Here is a 20,585-nt window from a genome sequence, read left to right as displayed (position 1 = left end):
TTTACCTTACTATCTTTGCAAGTACATTAACTAATACTTTTAACCCTTACCCTAATCTATAGTCGCTACCAAAACTCTACTATTACTCTGATCTAATAAGAGTTAGTTGACACGTAGTAGTCGCAAAGTAACTTATATATTCAAGAGATGGTCTAAGACCCTGTTTACATCAATCAGATCACAATGGAGGGTACATTATCATTTACAACTGGTGCTCTGTGTATTTTGTAAGGTTTGGTATCGAAACCTTATTTAAAAACGTAGCCAATTGGACTAAATCTGAAAATTCATTTGAAATCAAAGGCGCTGGAAGTGAAGGATTGGGAATGTGCTTCTTTAAATGAATATCCTGGAAATAATTTGTATAGTTAACCTACTTTCTGGAGATTTACAGCTAAATTTTTCCAAGCATTTGCTGACTAGCTCACATATGCACAGTTTCAGAACAGTATGGAAAAGCACAGGCAGATGTGCTGAAGCAGGTTGGACATAAACACTGCCGTAATGTTTGAGGGTGAGGTCAGTAGGCAAAGAGTTCTGTAGGTGATCTTATGTGACTGTTTGCACATTTTGTTTTTGACTACCTCCTGACGTGGTTGAAGGTAGACAAGCTCAAAATATTTTCGACCCCTGTATTTACAGCTGTATTTTCGTTTAAATTTATTAAAATGCATTTTAATACAACATTTAACCCGAATTTATACCAAAATTCATGAAATTACAGTTTAATACTGTTGATCATTTGCATTTAAACTGTAGAAAAACTGATAAATTATGTAAATTTATACCAAAAAACAGCCTTTCAGGTTAATCATCATAAATGTAAGGTTTTGATGAGCTATTTTGTCAAATTGATCTGTGCATTTACAGTAATTTACTTTTAAAGTACAGTTTTCCATGTGAAGTAACTAGGAATGTACTGAATTAATCTGTATTTTTACAGAAAACACAACTAACCAATCTCTGTAAAATAAAAGGTATTTAGAAGTTATTTATGTGTAAATAAGGCCTTTACAGTGTGTAACGTTGCAAATAAACATTTTCAGTATTTATGAGGGTACAAAATCAGGCACAAAGCTAAAGGAATTACCAAATAACTAACAATGTTGTCTGGATACATGTATATGTTAAGGTAAGAGAAACCACAGTTGTATTTCCCTTACCAGCTGGAGGGTTTTTGCATAGGTAGGTATTTTATGGCACACTTTCTCTTTTTTATTTTGCATATGGATTTGTATTGCAATGTACCTATTGTTTCACGCTGCCCGATTTTGTGGAGCAATTTTTCAGCTCATTTATTTCTTTGCATTGTCACAAGTGTGGAAACATCTAGCATTCAGATTTAAATGTTTCCTACATTTGTATTAAAATACTTTCTGAGAAAAGGACTCCATAACATGTAAATATTATTTTGGGACGGAAATTGTGTATGCAAACACATAACCCTTGGTTTACTAACTATTCAAAGCCAACTACAACTGTTCGGAGTGATAAAGTAAACCATTTGAAACTGTGATTCACGGGGTGGAGGCCACAGGAAGACCTGTTTGCTTTTGCTTTGTTACATTTTCCGTGTGTTCAACCAGACTATACATGGCTAAGAATCCGCTTATAATGAAAACAAGAAACCAGCTGGAAGCTCTTTACTTTTCTTTTTTACTCGACTGTTCCTATTAATAAAACAGACCAGCTGCATACTCAAGAAACTTCATTAGCCATATCGACTAGAAATGGGTTTGTATGTAGGTCAAAATCAAGACGTAGCATTTTAGTGCCTGTGTTGAATTATAAATGCAAAAGTGATTATAGATGCATTAAAAGCACATTAAGTGCAAGATTCTGTGTTAATATAGTTTTTGAACATCTTCATTTAGTGTGACAGATGTATTTATGCAAAAACGTAACAGTGTACTTGCAGCTGAAGAGAAAATTATGATTTTTTTTTCTTCAAATTTATAGAAGATTGACACAGTTTTAAACAATAATTTTTCGGTCCCACTTTATATTAAATTAATTAATATGTACTTGCACTGAAATCTATAATTTATTATTATTTTTGGTATAATTACACTGTTGATCATCCCTTATACTTTAACCCACCCTTAAACCTACCCATTCCCCAAAACCTGTCCCTAACCCTATTCATATCCCAACTCAAGAGCACCAGAAGTGTTCTGCAGTACACTATGAACAAATTTAGTACATTGCATTTATATTTTGAAGTAAGTAGTTAAGGTTACTTAATATAAAGTGGGACCCGTGTTTCCAATAACTAATATCTAGTGACTCATTTCTTTTGTCTTTGCCTTAATGACAGTACATCATGTTTTTTTTTAGTTATTTTGCAAGATACTAGTATTCAGCTTAAAGTACAATTTAAAGGCTAAACTAGGTTAACTACATTAAATAAAAATACTTTTGTTGTTCATACTACTTATTTAAAATGAGTTGAAACAACACAAAGTTTTTTTAGGACAACTTGATAGTTTTATGTTCAATCCACTTAAATTTGTAAAAACAACTAAGTTAACTTAATAAATTTGTGTTAAACATGAAGTAGTTGTGTGGAACCCAGCATTTTTTACAGTGTAGGCCAGTTAGAGTAATTAGGCTGTTTAATGGACAATGGTGATTTGTTCTGTAGCCAATTGAAAAAAAAATCTAAGAGCTAAAAAGGGCTAATAATAATAATAATGTTAATAATAATAAACTTTATTTTATATAGCACCTTTAAAAGTAGAAGCTCAAAGTACTTTTACACACATAAGAATTACAGAAGTAAAAGATACATACAATGTTACATGCATAAAAGACAAGACACAACAAAGCAATTAAGAAACCAAGAAACATTTAAAGTCACATTCAAAAAAATCACACCACTGGACCGGAAACACTAGATTTATATGTTCTTGGACATTGTAAACATGGAGGTGTCTGTGGCAAGGATGGATGGTGCTTCTATAACAACTATTACCTATATGTGCAATAACCAAGATAAAAGGCATGTTATTCTAATTTAAATATAGATACATACAGTTGAAGTCAGAACTATTAGCCCCCCTGAATTATTAGTCCCCTGTTTACTCTTTTCCCCAAAGAGAAGATTTATTCAACAAATTTCTAAACATAATAGTTTTATTAACTCATTTCTAATAACTGATTTATTTTATCTTCGCCATGATGACTAAATAATATTTTACAAGATTTTTTCAAGCCACTTCTATACAGCTTAAATTGATATTTAAAGGCTTTTCTAGGTTAGTTAGGTTAACCAGGCAGGTTAGGGTAATTAGGCAAGTTATTGTATAATGATAGTTTGTTTTGTAGACTATCGAAAACAAATATAGCTTAAAGGGGCTAATAATTTTGACCATAAAATGGTTTTAAAAAATAAAAAACTGCTTTTATTCTAGCCGAAATAAAACAAATGAGACTTTTTTCTGAAGAAAAAACATTATCAGACATACTTTGAACATTTCCTTGCTCTGTTCAACATCATTTAAGAAATATTTAAAAAAGAAAAAAAATTAAAGGGGGGCTAATAATTCTGACTTGCAGTCGGTTGCTATCCTCATCTATAACAATGTATGTGACATTATTTCCATGTGTTTAATAAAAATTTGATCACAAAATAAAATCATAAATGCTTTTCTAAAAAAGTGAGTATTTAAAGGGGTGGTCTACTATGATATCATATTATAGTTGATGTGTAATGTAGCTGTGTGAACATAAACATTTCTGAATGTAATACACTCAAAGTTCAAAAGATAGCTATATAGGATATACTCTCGGTTAAAATATCTCAAAGAAGGAACAGTTCTTTTCGATTTCTGCCTACTTCAGGCACAAACTAATACGGCTAACAGCTACTGTGACTGACAGTGTTTACACAGCGCAAAGGCACGTGCTTGTAGGGGTTGACGCTTTTCCTGGTGACGTGGAGCCGATTCGCGAATTACAGCACATTATGTTAGCTGACCAATCAGAGCCTCTTAAGGGCAGGCTTTCGGAGGAATTAGGAAATATGACAGTCGTTTTCCTGTTAGAAGAGCAGCAGTATATAGTCAAAGTTAGATATATGAAAAAAAGTGATTTTATTCTACAAATGAAGCATGAGCACACATTGCTTTGCATCTTATAAACACAACCAAGCCTTAAAAATACACTCTGGACCACCTCTTTCAGTGATGGTATTAAAACACTCAGGAATTCTGCATTCTGAATATCAGAGGGAAGAGAGTTCCACAATTATTCCCTAATTTAATAATATTATCCTTCAAATATCCTTTTATTCCAACCAAACTAACAGAAAGAAGGCTTTCTCCCGAAGAAAATAAAATAAGAAATACTGTGAAAAACTCCTTGCTCTGTTCAGTTTCGCTTGGGAAGTATTTGTAAAAGAATTACCACCGGAGGGCTAATAATTAATGCTTCAACTGTATTCTGACCTGTACTTTACTGAATTATTTAAAAGGTGTTTATTCTAAATCCTATACTTTAAACAATTGAACCTTTGTGCTGGCAAATTGTTGCAATAGAGTGGTTTAAAGCATAGAAGCAAATTATAGAGATTTAAAGTGATAATTATTGAGTATTTTGGGGCTGAACCATAATTAGAGTTGTTTTAAAATGACTCATCAAATTATCTAAATACGCCTGACAAAATCTTTAGGTATTTGAACTATTATTACACTCACTGGATGACATATTAAAGAGTGTCTTGTATAAATCATTGAGGAAAGTCATTATTTTTCTTTCACTCAAAACAGAACGAACATTAATGCAAGAAGACATCAACTGATAATACCCATAATGCATTTTTCCCCTGTTTCTTCCCAGCAGATTTTCAATCTAAATAATGAAGTGCATTATTTTTTGATCTCCATCTCCGTTACTTTTATTTATTTCTTCCCCTCTTTCTCTCTCTAATCTTTCCCTTATGTAACACACCAGCCTGTTTGGTCCTTATATAATCACAGCCTCAAGTCTTTGATAAGAAATAAAGAAAAGTAAAACGACCATCCATCTTGCTTCCTGTGTAAATGACGTGTGTATTGTTTAATAATCATGGGATTGTCTGTCCTTGTGCTTTTCGCTTCCTGAGACCTGAGGAACCCAAGTTACTGGCTGAATAAACATTTGCTTTCCTATCGCATGTTTACAGATGAAAGTGATCAGTGTCATATAATTGTGTGTGTGTGTGTGTGTGTGTGTGTGTGTGTGTGTGTGTGTGTGTGCTTGTAAAGGAAGTCACGTATACAAGCTGTTATAATTATCCGTCTGTTGGGTGTATTTGAAATGTTACTCCCAGGGATGCGATTTATTGTAATTAAGAAGCAATTACATTATATAATCGAATCAAAGCAAACCACCTATTTATTTGGGGATGGTGTGCATTTGCTTGCGTGTGTCCAGAATGAGTGTGTGTTTGCGTTTGTGGATGTGGACTGAAAGTGTGTGTAACTTCGCGCTGGCCATTATCGGAGAGTCTTTGAAATGTGCTGGGAACTGCTCTTTAATCTCTCCACCTCTTTTGAATGCTGGCCACTGCTCATGAATATTCATGGACAGGTTCATAATAGCGACGAGATGAAGCAGAGCATCAGAAAATTACCAATTAGGGGCTCCTCGCCTAGAGGAAGGCTTGTGAGGAAGAAAAACATGTTTTTTTTTATTTATTTTTTTTTGTTCTGTGAATAGTCAGATGTAAAAACTTCCCAAATGTAATAACCATCAACTTGTGATTAAAACATGAATCAAATATATATATATTAAATTAATTACAAAGAAACAGCAAGTAACACTGATAATTAAACTGGAATTTCTTTTAAAGTATCGCAGTGTAGCTCCAAAATGCTAATTAATTTTCATTTTAAAGTGTTATCCTTTGCCAGCCTTCTTCAAACCAACATTTTGGTACCCATTTCTCAGTAAGAAGTTTTAATCGCTCAAAATATCATAAGATTTAGTATGATCACTTACTCTTTCATGTTTAATACAGTGCTCAGTATAAATGAGCACCACTTTTTAAAAATGAATATTTGTAACCATTTCCCAGTGACTATATACTTTATGGTGCATTTAAACAAAACAGTTTTATTAAACAGTTATATTCATATTATACATACTGTATCCCTTAAGTATTTCCAATTTTGGCTTTGGTACTGACTAATCTAATGTGTAGACCAGAGATGCTCAAAGTAGGGCCCGCCGGCCAAAATTGGCCCATTGGAAGCTTTGATTTGGCTCTGAGAGAAGAGTGAGAATGATGGAGAGGGTTGGGGCGAATGTCTTTAACACAGAGATCATCATTTCTAATTTGACGTAAACTTTTTTTTAAACAACCGCTTTTGTTTTATTGCTGAGCTACAAAAAAGCAAACGGAAAAAAATAAAATATCATTTGAAGTATAGAGGACTATGCAGAAGACATCGGAGAGCAAATCAAGAACAAAAACCTGTTTAATTCTGTTATAAATGAGATTGTTTTGTTTTTACTGTAATAAGTTCATTATAAAATGTAAAAAAAAATACTGTATTAGCATAAAGCAATGCTTTCTATAGTCATTTTAAATATTATTACATTAATTAGGAAATTACCCAATCCAGCTATATTTACCTTCTGCTCACTAGCCTCAATCAAGTTTGGTTTTTGGCCCTTCATAAGAAAAAGTTTGGGCACCCAAAACATTGGTATAGACCATTTTGAGGGATATAAACAATAACAATGGTCCTAACGTATTTCCTGTTTTACATTTTTAATTTTTATAGCTTCAGAGAACCCAAAAAGGTCCACATATTGATAAATAATGTTATAAGAACTGTTTTAACGTCAAGTAATGATTGAATTGCCTCTTGTGACAGTTAGGAAATAGTTTAAAAACAAGCGGGAAATCGTCATGGGCTAATGACATGACCGCATTGAAATAGTCTATTTGCACAAATATATTACTGTAAAGTGCCCTTTAGAAGATCTGAATTTAAAAGAGAGATCTGTGAGTTGTGTACTTGAATATGATATATGCCTGTGTGAGTTAGTATGTTCTCTCTTTTTCACATGAATATTTCGGTTACACTGAATTAATATTCACTTATTCATTTTCCATTACTCATAGTCCTTTATTTATCAGGGGTCGCCACAGCGGAACGAACTGCTAACTATTCCGGCATATGTTTTACGTATTGGATGCCCTTCCAGCCACAACTGAATTAATAATAAAACATTATTTCACCTACAATTTGACTTTTTAATCACAAAAGTAATTTGAAACATTAGAGTGGACACTGTTGGAATATCTAGCCAGTACCGTGTATATTTAATAAAAAGGTCAGGAGAAGGTTTTCTTCAATGACAAAAATACTAGTAATTTATTTGATACAAATGAATAATTCTAGGGCATCACGGTGGCGCAGTGGGCCTCACAGCAAGAAGGTCGCTGATTCAAGTCCCGGCTGGGTCAGTTGGCATTTCTGTGTGGAGTTTGCGTGTTCTCCACATGTTCGCGTGGGTTTCCTCTGGGTGCTCCAGTTTCCCCCACAGTCCAAAGACATGCACTATAAGTAAATTGGGTAAGCTAAATTATCTGTAGTGTATGTGTGTGAAGAAGCGTCTATGGATTTTTCCCAGTGATGGGTTGCAGCTGGAACGGTATCTGCTGCGTAAAGCATATGCTGGATAAGTTGGCAGTTCATTCCACTGTCGCGACCCCAGATTAATAAAGAGACTAAGCTGGAAAGAAAATGAATGAAGGGATAAATTAATTAACTAATTAATAATTGATAATCAGAGCTCTGGGTCACGTCTGTCCATTACATTAGACCAATACAATTCAAGAATTTACATTCGGAATGTTCGCACCAACCCTACCCCTGACTCTAGTATCTGATGTTCAAAGGTGGAGATTTGGTGGAATTCATCACTTGTCAATCATGCTGCAGTCCTCCAGTGCCCGTACCTGGGCATACTTCCTCTTTCTGCAAACTTCTCTGCGCACATAAGCTGACATTATTGTCAGATATGCTCTGCGACATTCTGTCTTCACAGCTTTTAGAACATCTCATTTTACAGGAAAGCTAAGTGAGAAAGTTATTTTCATATATCGATGCCGCTCTATCTTTCCAGCCAGCGACAGGAAACTTCTACTTCTGCAAAAATGCTTTATTAGTTTGCAAAGTGCATCACACTCAGAGAATACGTTTAGCTAATTAATATACCACCTAAGCAATACAAATGTTTTATGAAAAGTGAAAGAGACAAAAGTAATAAAAAACATTTGATGTATATCTGACACATATTTGGTTTGTGTATATAAAACCACATTTGTAATTCTAAATCACAGACAGCAATTTTCTTACAAAAAAATTAGGATTATCGATAAAATTGATTATCACAATTAAACCAATTATCCACCTTTAAAATCACAATTAAACAAGTATAACATCTATAATATTTTTTACCCTGGCCTGGAAATAACTTGTATGTAATTGAATTTATAAATGTATGTATGTATGTATGTATGTATGTATGTATATGTATATATATGTATATATGTATGTGTGTGTGTGTGTGTATATGTATGTTTCCCAGTGTTGGGTTGCAGCTGGAAGGGCATCCGCTGCGTAAAATATATGCTGGATAAATTGGCAGTTCATTCCGCGGTGGCGACCCCAGATTAATAAAGGGACTTAGCCAAAAAGAAAATGAATGAATGAATGTTTAAATATTTTTTCAGTACTCCACAACTAAACTAGTATATTTTTACTGTTTTCGCTAACATGACCGGGTCTGTTTGTTTTATTTCAGGGAGGAGCCATTTCCATTCTGACCGCATGCGAGAGGCCGCAGGATTTTACAGGTGTGGTTCTCATCGGCCCTATGGTTCAGATGAGTGCTGAATCTGCTACACCCTTCAAGGTAATAATAATAATAATAATAATAATAATAATAATAATAATAATAATACAAAATCATGTAAGAGTGAAAGCAAATTTGTCTTTTTCCCAAGTGTGCATTTGATTTCAATCACAGCCGAAACATGAGGCTGTAAATTAGATTTGCTGCCCTCTGCAGTCAGACGGTTAAACGCAATCAAATAACAAGGGCTTTTAAATGTCAGCTGTCAAATAGCAGCAGTAAAGCAATCAATAACTGCCTCTGTAGACTGCCTTTTTTTTTTTTTTTTGCTTTGGATGTAGTGAAATCATCACGTTAACCATGAACATGTCCCAATTGCATTTGTTGACATCAAAGTTTTGTTTATTATTTAAATTAATCGCTTTTGTAGATTGTTAATTTTTTACAGCAGTAAAAAAAATACAGTAATCTAATATAGTAGTATAACTACAAATAATTACAATTATGGATGAGTATTTTGATATGTAATATCAATATATGATATGTCCATATTTGGGCCACTATATGTTTATATATCATTTTAGCATCAATATCACAATGTGTGCATCTGCAATAGTCACATCGCAGGATCTGCAATGTTGAATTGGGATTATATTTGACCCGGAACCACAGGTCAGAACATTAAATCATTGAAGAATTTTACCATAATGGAGCAGAAGTTTATCATTTGCATATGTTTTAAGACCTGTGACTGTATGACCATATCAAGATAGTTTAAAGCATTCAGGTACAAGGAATTGTACCATTTGAAACTTTAATAAAAATTATTTAAGTAAATTATTTATGCAATAAAGACTGTGCTGTGCTATGTTACATTGGATTATTCAAGTTCTGTACCTGAATTGTAGCAAACAGAGCTGTTTAGGTCATCTGGTGAAATTGTATTCATATTGCAGTATACAGTTGAAGTCAAAATTATTGGCCTCCCTGAATTATTAGCCCCCCTGTTTTTTTTCTTCCCCAATTTCTGTTAAATGGAGAGAAGATTTTTTTCAACACATTTCTAAACATAATAGTTTTAATAACTCATTTCTAATAACTGATTTCTTTTATCTTTGCCATGATGACAGTAAGTAATATTTTACTACATATTTTTCAAGACACTTCTATACAGCTTAAAGTGACATTTAAAGGCTTAACTAGGTTAGTTAGGTTAACTAGGCAGGTTAGGGTAATTAGGCAAGTTATTGTATAACGATGGTTTGTTTTGTAGAGTCTCAAAAACAAATTTAGCTTAAAGGGGCTAATAATTTTGACCTTAAAATGTTTTTAAAAAAATTAAAAACTGCTTTTATTCTAGCCGAAATAAAACAAAAAGACTTTCTCCAGAAGAAAAAATATTATCAGACATACTGTGAAAATTTCCTTGCTCTGTTAAACATCATTTAAGAAATATTTTTAAAAGAAAAAAAATTCAAAGGAGGGCTAATAATTCTGACCTCAACTGTATATAGCAGAAAAACAAAACATCGCAATGTCAGATTTTTTTCAATAACATGCAGCTCTATTGTGAACACAATTGTTATTTTTACCTACTGCGCCACCGCGTCGCCCCATATGTGGATATATAAAATAATAGTTTGAAGTATAATCAGCAGTATAGATGGAGCACCATACCTATTATACTAAAAAATGACTCCTATAGTGTCTGATGCCACAGAAATTTTACTAGAGCGTTGAAGTGTTCAGTTCTCTGCAGTAAATTGATAATATCTGTGAATTCTTTTGCAGGTTTTCATGGCCAAAGTCCTAAACCGCTTGGCTCCTAAACTCACTCTCGGCCCTATCGATCCAAAATTTGTCTCACGGGATCCTAAACAGGTATGTGGAATGTATGTGAAAGGTCTTCTGTAATGTATATGTGCGTATATTATAACACTGACAGCTAGTGTTTAAACAGACAGCCCGGCGAGGTTATTTGTAATAATAATGTTATAATGTGTTAAAATAATATTTACACTGTAAATCTACCCTTTTAGAGTGAACCATAAGCAATGCATCGAGATGAAAACATATGACTTTCATTTTCAGCCTGGCCATGAAATACTGTGATGTTCCACAGAAACAGCTTGTGCCGTTTATCTAGCCATAGAAGATAGACAAACCAGACTTCAAAAGCTGAAGCTCACTGTTCTTAGAGATCTGCTTTTTGTTAAGCTGTGTCGTAAAACTGTTTCCGAGTCCAAGCCTCTGTTCTTTTGTAGTGAGAAACTTCTTTTTCACTAGGTGTTTGTGACCACAGTTTAGCCATCATACACTGCATCACAGACAGTAATATTTAAACAATTTATCCACCTTTTCCTGCATGTAACGACTGCGTTTCTCTTTCAGCTAATGAAACTTTCAGCAAAAGAACTGAAACAAATTACTTTGATAAACAAAGTTGCACTACAAATGGGTGACTCTAGAATTGAAGGTACATTTTGCATCTCCTAGATCAGGGGGTGCCTAAACTTTTTCGTATAAATAACCAAAAGCCAAATATTATTGAAAGCCATGTGCCGAAGTTAAAATTACCAAGCTATATTACATTAAAGTTGCCATGGGTAATATCCTAATTTATTTCATAAGATTTAAAAGTAAATTAAAAAAAAAGACTTTAAATCATATTAACTAATGCATTATAACATTTCAAATTATAACTTATTGCAATAATAACATAAATCACATTTATAACACTGTGGATTTTAATGATGAATACACTAGTCAAGCAGAATCTGCCTTTGCCTTGATTTATCCTCTATCTGTCGGGTGACAGTATTCACATTTAAACTAAACCTGATTAATTTACACTGTGAAAAATGCAGTGTTGCACACAATTCATTCATGTTGTCCCAACACAAATCAATTAAGTTAACTTAACACTTTTAACAAATTTATGTGGATTGAACATAAAAAAATTAAGTTATCCCAATAAAATTTCAAGAATTGTGTCGTTTTAGCTTATTTTAAATAAGTAGTTTGAACAAGTAAATAATATATTTTTTTGATTGTACACCATTTTATTGAAACATTTTTATTCAGTGAACAATAAAACAAACAAACAAAGGTTTACATTAGATTTGAAATGACAACCTCTAAACCAGAGGTGCCCAAACATTTTCTTATGAAGGGCCAAAAACCAAACTTGATTGAGGCTTATGGGCCCAAAGTAAATATAGCAAACTGTATTTTATTAAAGTTGCCATGGGTAGTTTCCTACTTTATTTCTTAACAATAGCAGGAATTACTTTATTCGTATTACCTAATGAATTCATCTTTTTACATCTTATAATAAATTTATTACAATAAAACAAATTATTCATGTTATAACACAATGGAGTTCAACGCTGTATACACTAGTCAAGTTGTTGAGGTCTTATGAGGTCAAGTAACAGTATTTACATAAAAAACATAAAATCTGATTCATTTCCGACATTTAATTGAAAAATTTAATCAGTGAGCTTCTTTTAGCTTAACAATAAAACAAACAAAATGTTAAGTTAAATCAGAAATGGCAATCTCTGTTAAATCTATATGAAGTTTCACAAACTAATTTCAAGAGGAGCATGTGAAATGATTGACTACAGCTGATCCTTATTGCTAATCATTAGCTAGCCTATTGGATCATTCCAAAATTACTATAAATATCCTGCCTAAACTTCATTCCCTATCTTCATTTTGGAAACCCTCTCTCTATCCTTCTTTTCTCCCTCCTCTTCAATTCTATAATGGGGTGACACGGCAACTCAGTGGCTGGCGCTGCTGCCTCGCAGCGGAAGGGCCAATGAGTCAAGTTCTAATTGAGTCAGTAGGTACTCTCTGCACAGAGTTTGCATATTCTCCCTGTGTTCGCGTGGGTTTTCCCCTGGGTGCTCCGGTTTCTTCCCACAGTCTAAAAACATGTACATAAGCGAATTGTAATAACAGTCACAAGCACTTACACATACATACTGAATCAATTAGAACCACCATATTAACCAAAGTATAGGTTAAAAACGAACTGGGGGCTCTCGAGAAATACCTGATCTCATATCCCTCCTAATGCTCATTGACCAGGCGGGGAAACTAGGGCTCATCTATCTCCGAGCTCAGGGTTCTCTCCCAGGACAGCATGCCAAACTTTCTATCATAGTCGAGCATTATCTAAGCTTGAACTCTTGAAATGAATAAATACCTGTCATTCTCCCTCTCTTCTCAGATGGGACAGTCGGCCAAATCAAAGGTTACCATGGGCCAACTTTGGCCCACGGGACCTAGTTTGGGCATCTCTGTCCTAGATAAACATTTAAATAAATTTAATGAAACAGTTTGAGTAATAACACAAGTCTATCAATTTATATAAATATAAATACTTACATGTGTATTTAGAGATATTTGTCTTAAAAATATGAAAGACTATACCACATTATCCCCTATAACTGTTGTCTCTGAGCTCCAGAATTGTACATTCAGCTTCAATTCTCATGAAATAATTAAGTCTGTTTTTCTTTATTAATTGTAATTTCAGTAACAACAACAAAAAAATACATATAGTGTCTCTCTCTATATTCTGGTCAGCTCTGTGACATTGCTCATAAAAAGGCATAGCAATCTGAAAAGCACTGTTAGAAAAAGTATTTGACCTGCTCCAAGTGATGTCACTTCCTCTGGCAGGAAACTCTGAAACAAAGAAGGGATACTAGAAATCTAGAAGGAATACAGCTGCAGCCGGAAGTTAGCAAGAATTATTTATGTTATTTATTAAAATATACATTTAATTGTATTTTATTACATTTAAATTAATGCCATTAATATCACAACCATATCTGTTTCTAAAACTTATCTCTGACTTTGGTTCACTAGATTTGAATGTATTTACTACAGGATAGTAATTGGTCACACTTTATTTTGATGGTCTGTTGGTTGAATTTATGTAACATTGCATCTACATGCCAACTAATTCTCATTAGATTATAAGTAGACAGTTGGGTTGGGGTTAGGGTTAGTGTAAGTTGACATGTACTTGCAAAGTTTCCTATCATCAGTTAAATGTCTGTTGAAGGAGCAGTATCAACAGATATTAAGCAGACGGTCTACTAATACTCAAATGGACCATCAAACCTAGGATGGTTTACCTATTAATCTTCCAGTATAGTAATCTTCCAGTAATGTCCATAATATTGCTGCAGAAAGTTTAGTTTTTTCACTTTTAAATTTTTTTGTGGAAGAAATTAAATAATATATAAATAATTAATATAACTAATATATAATTATATATATATATATATATATATATATATATATATATATATATATATATATATATATATATATATAATATAATAATTATATAATATATGATAATAATTATACATAATATAATAATTATATATATATAATATATAATAACTAATAAATAATTTTTATGTGGATTAAAAATAAGGTGGGGCATCACACCTTACAAGAAGGTCGCTGGTTCAAGCCTCGGTTGAGTCATAAGGCATTTCTGTGTGGAGTTTGCATGTTCTCCCCCACAGTCCAAAGACATGCTGTATAAGTGAATTGGGTTGGCTAAATTGTCCATAGGGTATGTGTGTATGTATGTTTTCCAGTGATGGGTTGCAGCTGAAAGGGCATCCGCTGCATAAAACATATCCTGGATAAGTTGGCGGTTCATTCTGCTGTGGCGACACCAGATTAATAAAGGGACTAAGCCGAAAAGAAAATGAATGAATGAATGAAAAATAAGGTGGATTAAACATAAATCAGTGTCTGACTATCTGAGATCAGTCATAGATATAAACAAAACGATCTTGATTTTCAATAGTATTGCAGCAAACTATAAGCATATATTAGTGTCATTTGTTGTTTTCTTTTGAACGTTTGGACTACTGACGTCAGCAAGAGGATTGTTTTGAAGATTGAGTTAGTGCTATTGGGATTGTGTTTTTAATTCTTCTTCATCTCCATGTGTCTGTCAGGTAGAGGCATATGAAAAGGATGAGCTGAATTATCATGGAGGGCTACGCGTCTCGTTTGGGATGCAGATGTTGGACGCGACGTCTCGCATCGAGAGAGAGTTACCCGACATCAAGTGGCCCTTTTACATTCTACATGGAGATGCCGACAAACTGTGTGACATCAGAGGCTCTCGATTATTGTATAATGAAGCCAAGAGCACTGATAAAAAACTGAAGGTGAGTCAAACATTCAGAAATATTGGCCAAAATAATGCAAATATTTTGCAATTTCATGTTAATACAAATCTTTTATTCATCTATGGAGAATCTTATATTTTAAATACCATAATACCATAAAATACATAATAACAAATACTTTAAATAACAGAATAGCTAGTATTTGTAATTGTTGTAAATAAAACAATATCATTTCAACTTAATTTCTTCTTGATTTATATCTGTTTTCCCTTCTTCCATATTTGCTTGTTGTTATACTTGGTTAATAGGGATTATTACATATGTATGTATTATGTTTAAGCATATATGCACTCACCGGCCACTTTATTAGGTACAACTTACTAGTACAGGGTTGGACCACCTTTTGCCTTCAGAACTACCTTAATCCTTCGTGGCATAAATTCAACAAGGTACTGGAAATATTCTTCAGAGATTTTGGTCCATATTGACCATTGAGGTGAATCTCCCGCTCCATCACATCCCAAAAGTTCTCTATTGGATGGAGATCTGGTGACTGTGGAGGCCATTTGAGTACAGTGAACTCATTGTTATGTTCAAGAAACCAGTCTGAGATGATTCGTGCTTTATGACATGGTGCATTATCCTGCTGGAAGTGTCCATCAGAAGATGGGTACACTGTGGTCATAAAGGGATGGACATGGTCAGCAACAATACTCAGTTAGGCTGTGGTGTTGACACAATGCTCAATTAGTACTAATGGGCTTAAAGTGTTCCAAGAAATTATTCCTTACACCATTACACCACCACCACCAGCCTGAACCGTTGATACAAAGCAGGATGGACCCATGCTTTCATGTTGTTGATGCCAAAATCTGACTCTACCGTCCAAATGTTGCAGCAGAAATTGACACTCATCAGAGCAGGCAACGTTTTATCAATCTTCTATTGTCCATTTTTGGCGAGCCTGTGCAAAGTGTAGCCTCAGTTTCCTGTTCGTAGCTGACAGGAGTGGCACCCGGTGTGGTCTTCTGCTGTTGTAGCCCATCCGCCTCAAGGTTGGACGTGTTGTGCATTCAGAGATGCCCTTCTGCATACCTCAATTGTAACGAGTGCTTATTTAAGCTACTGTTGCCTTTGTATCAGTTCAAACCAGTCTGGCCATTCTCCTCTGACCTCTGGCATCAACAAGGCATTTGCACACACAGAACTGCCGCTCACTGGATATTTTCTCTTTTTCTCACCATCCTCTGTAAACCCTAGAGATGGTTGTGCGTGAAAATGCAAAAAGAGCTGTTTCTGAAAGACCAGCCCGTCTGGCACCAACAACTGTGCCACGATCAAAGTCACTTAAATCACCTTTCTTCTCTATTCCCCATGTTCGTCAAATCGTCTTGACCATGTCTACATGCCTAAATGCATTGAGTTGCTGCCATGGGATTGGCTGATTAGAAATTTACATAGATGTGTGTGTGTGTGTGTGTATGTGTTAATATATAAGTATGGTTTGTATTTATGTACTCGAGGTGATGTTGTGCTTGTAGATGTTTTGAATATTGCAGCATAATTTTATCCAGATGCACATTCTGCATTCATGACATAAAAACAATAGACCATCTGTATACAAACACTCATTTATATGCATTCCCTACTGGGCGTACTAACCTAGATCTGTTTCTCTGTGACAAACAGGTATATGAAGAAGCCTACCATGCCCTACATCACGACTTACCTGAAACAATCGAGTCTGTTTTAAAGGAGGTGAGCACCTGGATCCTGGAGAGAATCCCTGCCCCTCAAGCCTCTTAGCTTTCAATCATAGCATACACACACACATGCCTAAGCCCCACCCCCTGTCCAATCACATCTCTACTTATAGAGAGATATCAGCCAGCACTACATGCAAACAATACTATCCTCTGTTTAATTAACCAAGACGTCTTTACTAAGTGACCTTTGACCATAAGGCAAAGCACTGGAGATGAAAAGGGTAAAAAAATTATCACCATACTTCCCCAGTTGACTGCCTACATTAGGAATTAGTTTTTTTTATAACAAGATTTCTGATATGCTATGTTTAAATATGAAACGAGGCTCATTTAAATATATATCAAGCACAAAAATCTGTTTGACCTAATCTAGTTTGGTCATGTTCAAAAAATATCTTTTTGACACCACAGGGTCTTTTTTATCACTCCATAATTCAAAAAATACATCGAACAGCCAGCAAAAATAATTATAATAACAATATTTTTTAAGAATAAAAGGTTGTATGTATTGTTGTATGATAAATATAGACGTATCCCTCTGTAAAAACGTTCAAAATATAGATACAACTGACAAATTGATGTAAAAATGTGATGAATGCAAGATCTGAAAGCTGCTACAATGAAGATTTAGCGCAGGAGAAAAAAATCCTTATAAAAAAACAGCCTTTAAAAAGATAGAAATATTGAGAAGTATTGTTAAACTGTGACAAAAGAAACACATGAAGGTGTTTTTTGAATGTTTTCCATACATTACACTGAAAATATACGAAGCCAGATCAGCTTAAAAAATAATACATTTACAGTTCACATTTAAAAAATCCAATTTGTAAGTTCAAAACACAATTCAGAAATGTGCAAATCCAATTTGTAAACGCAAAACACAATTCTTAAATACGCAAATCCAATTAGTAAAATCAAAACACAATTCGTAAATTCAAAACAGAACTCATAAATGCTCAAATTCAATTCGAAAATTCAAAACACGATTCATAAATGCGCAAATCCAATTCGTAAAATCAAAACACAACTCATTAATGCGCAAATTTAGTATGTAAACTCAAAACACAATTCGTAAATTCAAAATACAATTCATAAATGCGCAAATCCAATTCGTAAAATCAAAACACAACTCATTAATGCGCAAATTTAGTATGTAAACTCAAAACACAATTCGAAAATTCAAAATAGAACTCATAAATGCGCAAATTCGATTCGTAAAATCAAAACACAACTCATAAATGAGCAAAATCAATTCGAAAATTCAAAACACGATTCATAAATGCGCAAATCCAATTCGTAAAATCAAAATACAACTCATTAATGCGCAAATTTAGTATGTAAACTCAAAACACAATTCGTAAATTTAAAACACAACTCATAAATGCGCAAATTCAATTCGTAAAATCAAAACACAACTCATAAATGAGCAAATTCAATTCGAAAATTCAAAACACGATTCATAAATGCGCAAATCCAATTCGTGAAATCAAAACACAACTCATAAATGCTCAAATTCAGTTTGTAAACTCAAAAACAAAATTCGTAAATTCAAAACACAACTCATAAATGCGCTAATTCAATTCATAAATTCAAAACACGATTCATAAACACGCAAATCCAGTTCCTAAATTCAAAACACAATTGTTAATGCGCAAATTCAATTTGTAAATACAAAACACAATTCAGAATTGTACACATCCAATTCATTTGGGGGAAATATTTATGATTTTTTTACTTGTGAATTCACAAATTGTGTTTTGAATTCACAAATTGGATTTTCTAAATGTGAGTTAGCTGTGCATGTATGAGCTTTATTTTTGCAAATGTTTTATTTCTGAGACTGATCTGGCTCCATAAAGAATGAAAAGCCAAAACCTCAAAACTGACAGGTGTATTAAAAAAGCAGCATTTTTTTCCTGCAGTGTCTCGCTTTAAGGTCCAATTAAGCTTTAATATGGCCAGTAAGGGTTCTGTGGGAGTTCTTATTCCCTGTCAAACTTCAAAAGGCATCAGCTCTGCAGGACATGGCATACACGAAAATGAATGCCGCTTGCCCTCAGTGTTGAGCTTTCTTTTCGTGTTGCCACAGTAATAAAAGACTCTCGTTGATGTCCACTGCTCATTAGAGATGCGGTGCTGCCCCCGCTGGACAACATCTATACTGCATTCAGCTGTGAGCGCAGTTACCAAGCAACTCAACCATATATATTACATATAGCTTGGCAGGAAAACAAACCGAAGGAGAATATGAAAATGCCTTGAGACATTCAGAAAGCAAAATGTCCGCTGGGTGAGTCTAACATTGCATTCATAGAGATCAATTGGATCATCTCTACACTACAGACACATCTAACTATGCAGGAGATCCCCCATTTATATGCCCACTATAAGGAAAATTGGAGAGAAATCTCTTTTTGTGGTTTGACTGTTTCAGACACATAAGACTGTTTCATTCCTTTGAGTAAACGAAAAGTAAATGTCTCTGCGTTTGCTGAATATAAACACCGATTTACAGCTGATTCTTCCTTACAAGCTCTGGAATTGTAATATCTCATTGCATTATTTTTTACTACTGTTTTGTTATTTTTTGACTACTCTATTAATGAATATGTTACTGTTGAAATGATAGTGTGTTCACTATAGCTTTTGGCCTCATCGCAGACCTTTCGGGTGCTAATGGGGTTTGTAGCTCTAAAACAACATGGAATTGTAAAAAGGTCAGTCGCTCACACCAGCTTAACATTTACAGTACCACGACTGATGAAGGGTGAATTTTGTTACAAAAGGTTTGCATGCAAGACTCAAAAGCATTTTATCAATGAATGTGGAGCATTTTGTTGAATGTGGCACATTTTTAATGGAAGCAAAACGTTTCTTTAGCTTACTTTTATAGATTGTCGTTGAATTCTCTGGTAATAACAATACTGAAATACAGAACTGAAATGTCCAGATTGTAAATAGCGTGCATTTTTGTGTATGCGTTTAGGAGAGAGACTATATATGTATAGAAAGAGAAGCTATATATAGTTTGGGTGTTTGTTTTACATGTACTGCATTTTATTATAGGTATATTGTCTCTCGGTCATTTGAAAGGATCACACGTACATTTGTAGAATAACCTAATCTGTCTCAGTGATAATCCTCTTCGACTTTGACTGTTTCTGTAACTGTTCTTAAATCTTCCTTTGGAGGAAGTGCTAGGAACACTGTGATTGGAGGAGCAGCTCAGATTCTCAAGGACGTTATTTTTTACATTGGGCAATACCGCATGATTCATTTGGATTTGAACTTGCTTGCCTTTACTATATGACATCTAAAATGCTCTCCTACTGTCGCACTGTCCTAGTAAATGGCACATTTAATATAAAAAGGGTTGTGAGTTCTTTACATAAATGCTGTAATATATTAAACAGAAATGAAAGCTATAATGTGATTAAGTAATACTCTGTATGGAACTGGTAATTATATAAAATAATAAATTTTAAATGATGGATATTGTTTGTGTGGATTTATTATTGGTTGGTTGGTTGACTGAAGATGATTCCACCATAGTGTTATGTGTTGGTCATGTGTTTTAATGAAAGCCTGGAGCTCCAAAAAAAAAACCTTGTATATAAAAAGCCCTTTTCTTCCCAGAACAACTGAATTGTTTAAGATAGTTCTTTCAGATTGCAATGCCTGAATTAACAATTCTCAGGAATTCACTGCAATGACCTTTATTAGAACCAGATAGTAAAAAACTAAATTATGATCCAATTTGTTCTAGAAAACGGTCCTTTGAATTTAC

At 33.9% G+C, this 20,585-nt stretch overlaps 1 protein-coding gene across 2 annotated transcripts in view; it reads left to right on the top strand.

Annotated features, from left to right (window-relative positions):
• Positions 1-20,291, top strand: part of mgll (monoglyceride lipase) — a 33,088-nt gene extending 12,797 nt beyond the window's left edge. For both annotated transcript variants that reach the window (XM_056463534.1, XM_056463533.1), the window contains 4 exons: positions 8,803-8,913; positions 10,645-10,734; positions 14,856-15,071; positions 16,722-20,291. In XM_056463534.1, the coding sequence (XP_056319509.1) occupies positions 8,803-8,913; positions 10,645-10,734; positions 14,856-15,071; positions 16,722-16,838 (534 nt within the window). In that variant the 3' untranslated portion in view covers positions 16,839-20,291. The remainder of the gene's footprint in view (positions 1-8,802; positions 8,914-10,644; positions 10,735-14,855; positions 15,072-16,721) is intronic.
• The last annotated feature ends 294 nt before the right edge of the window (positions 20,292-20,585 follow it).

This window comes from Danio aesculapii, chromosome 8, assembly GCF_903798145.1.
Source record: "Danio aesculapii chromosome 8, fDanAes4.1, whole genome shotgun sequence".
Lineage (NCBI taxonomy): Eukaryota > Metazoa > Chordata > Actinopteri > Cypriniformes > Danionidae > Danio > Danio aesculapii.
This window is presented reverse-complemented; position numbering and strand designations above follow the sequence as displayed.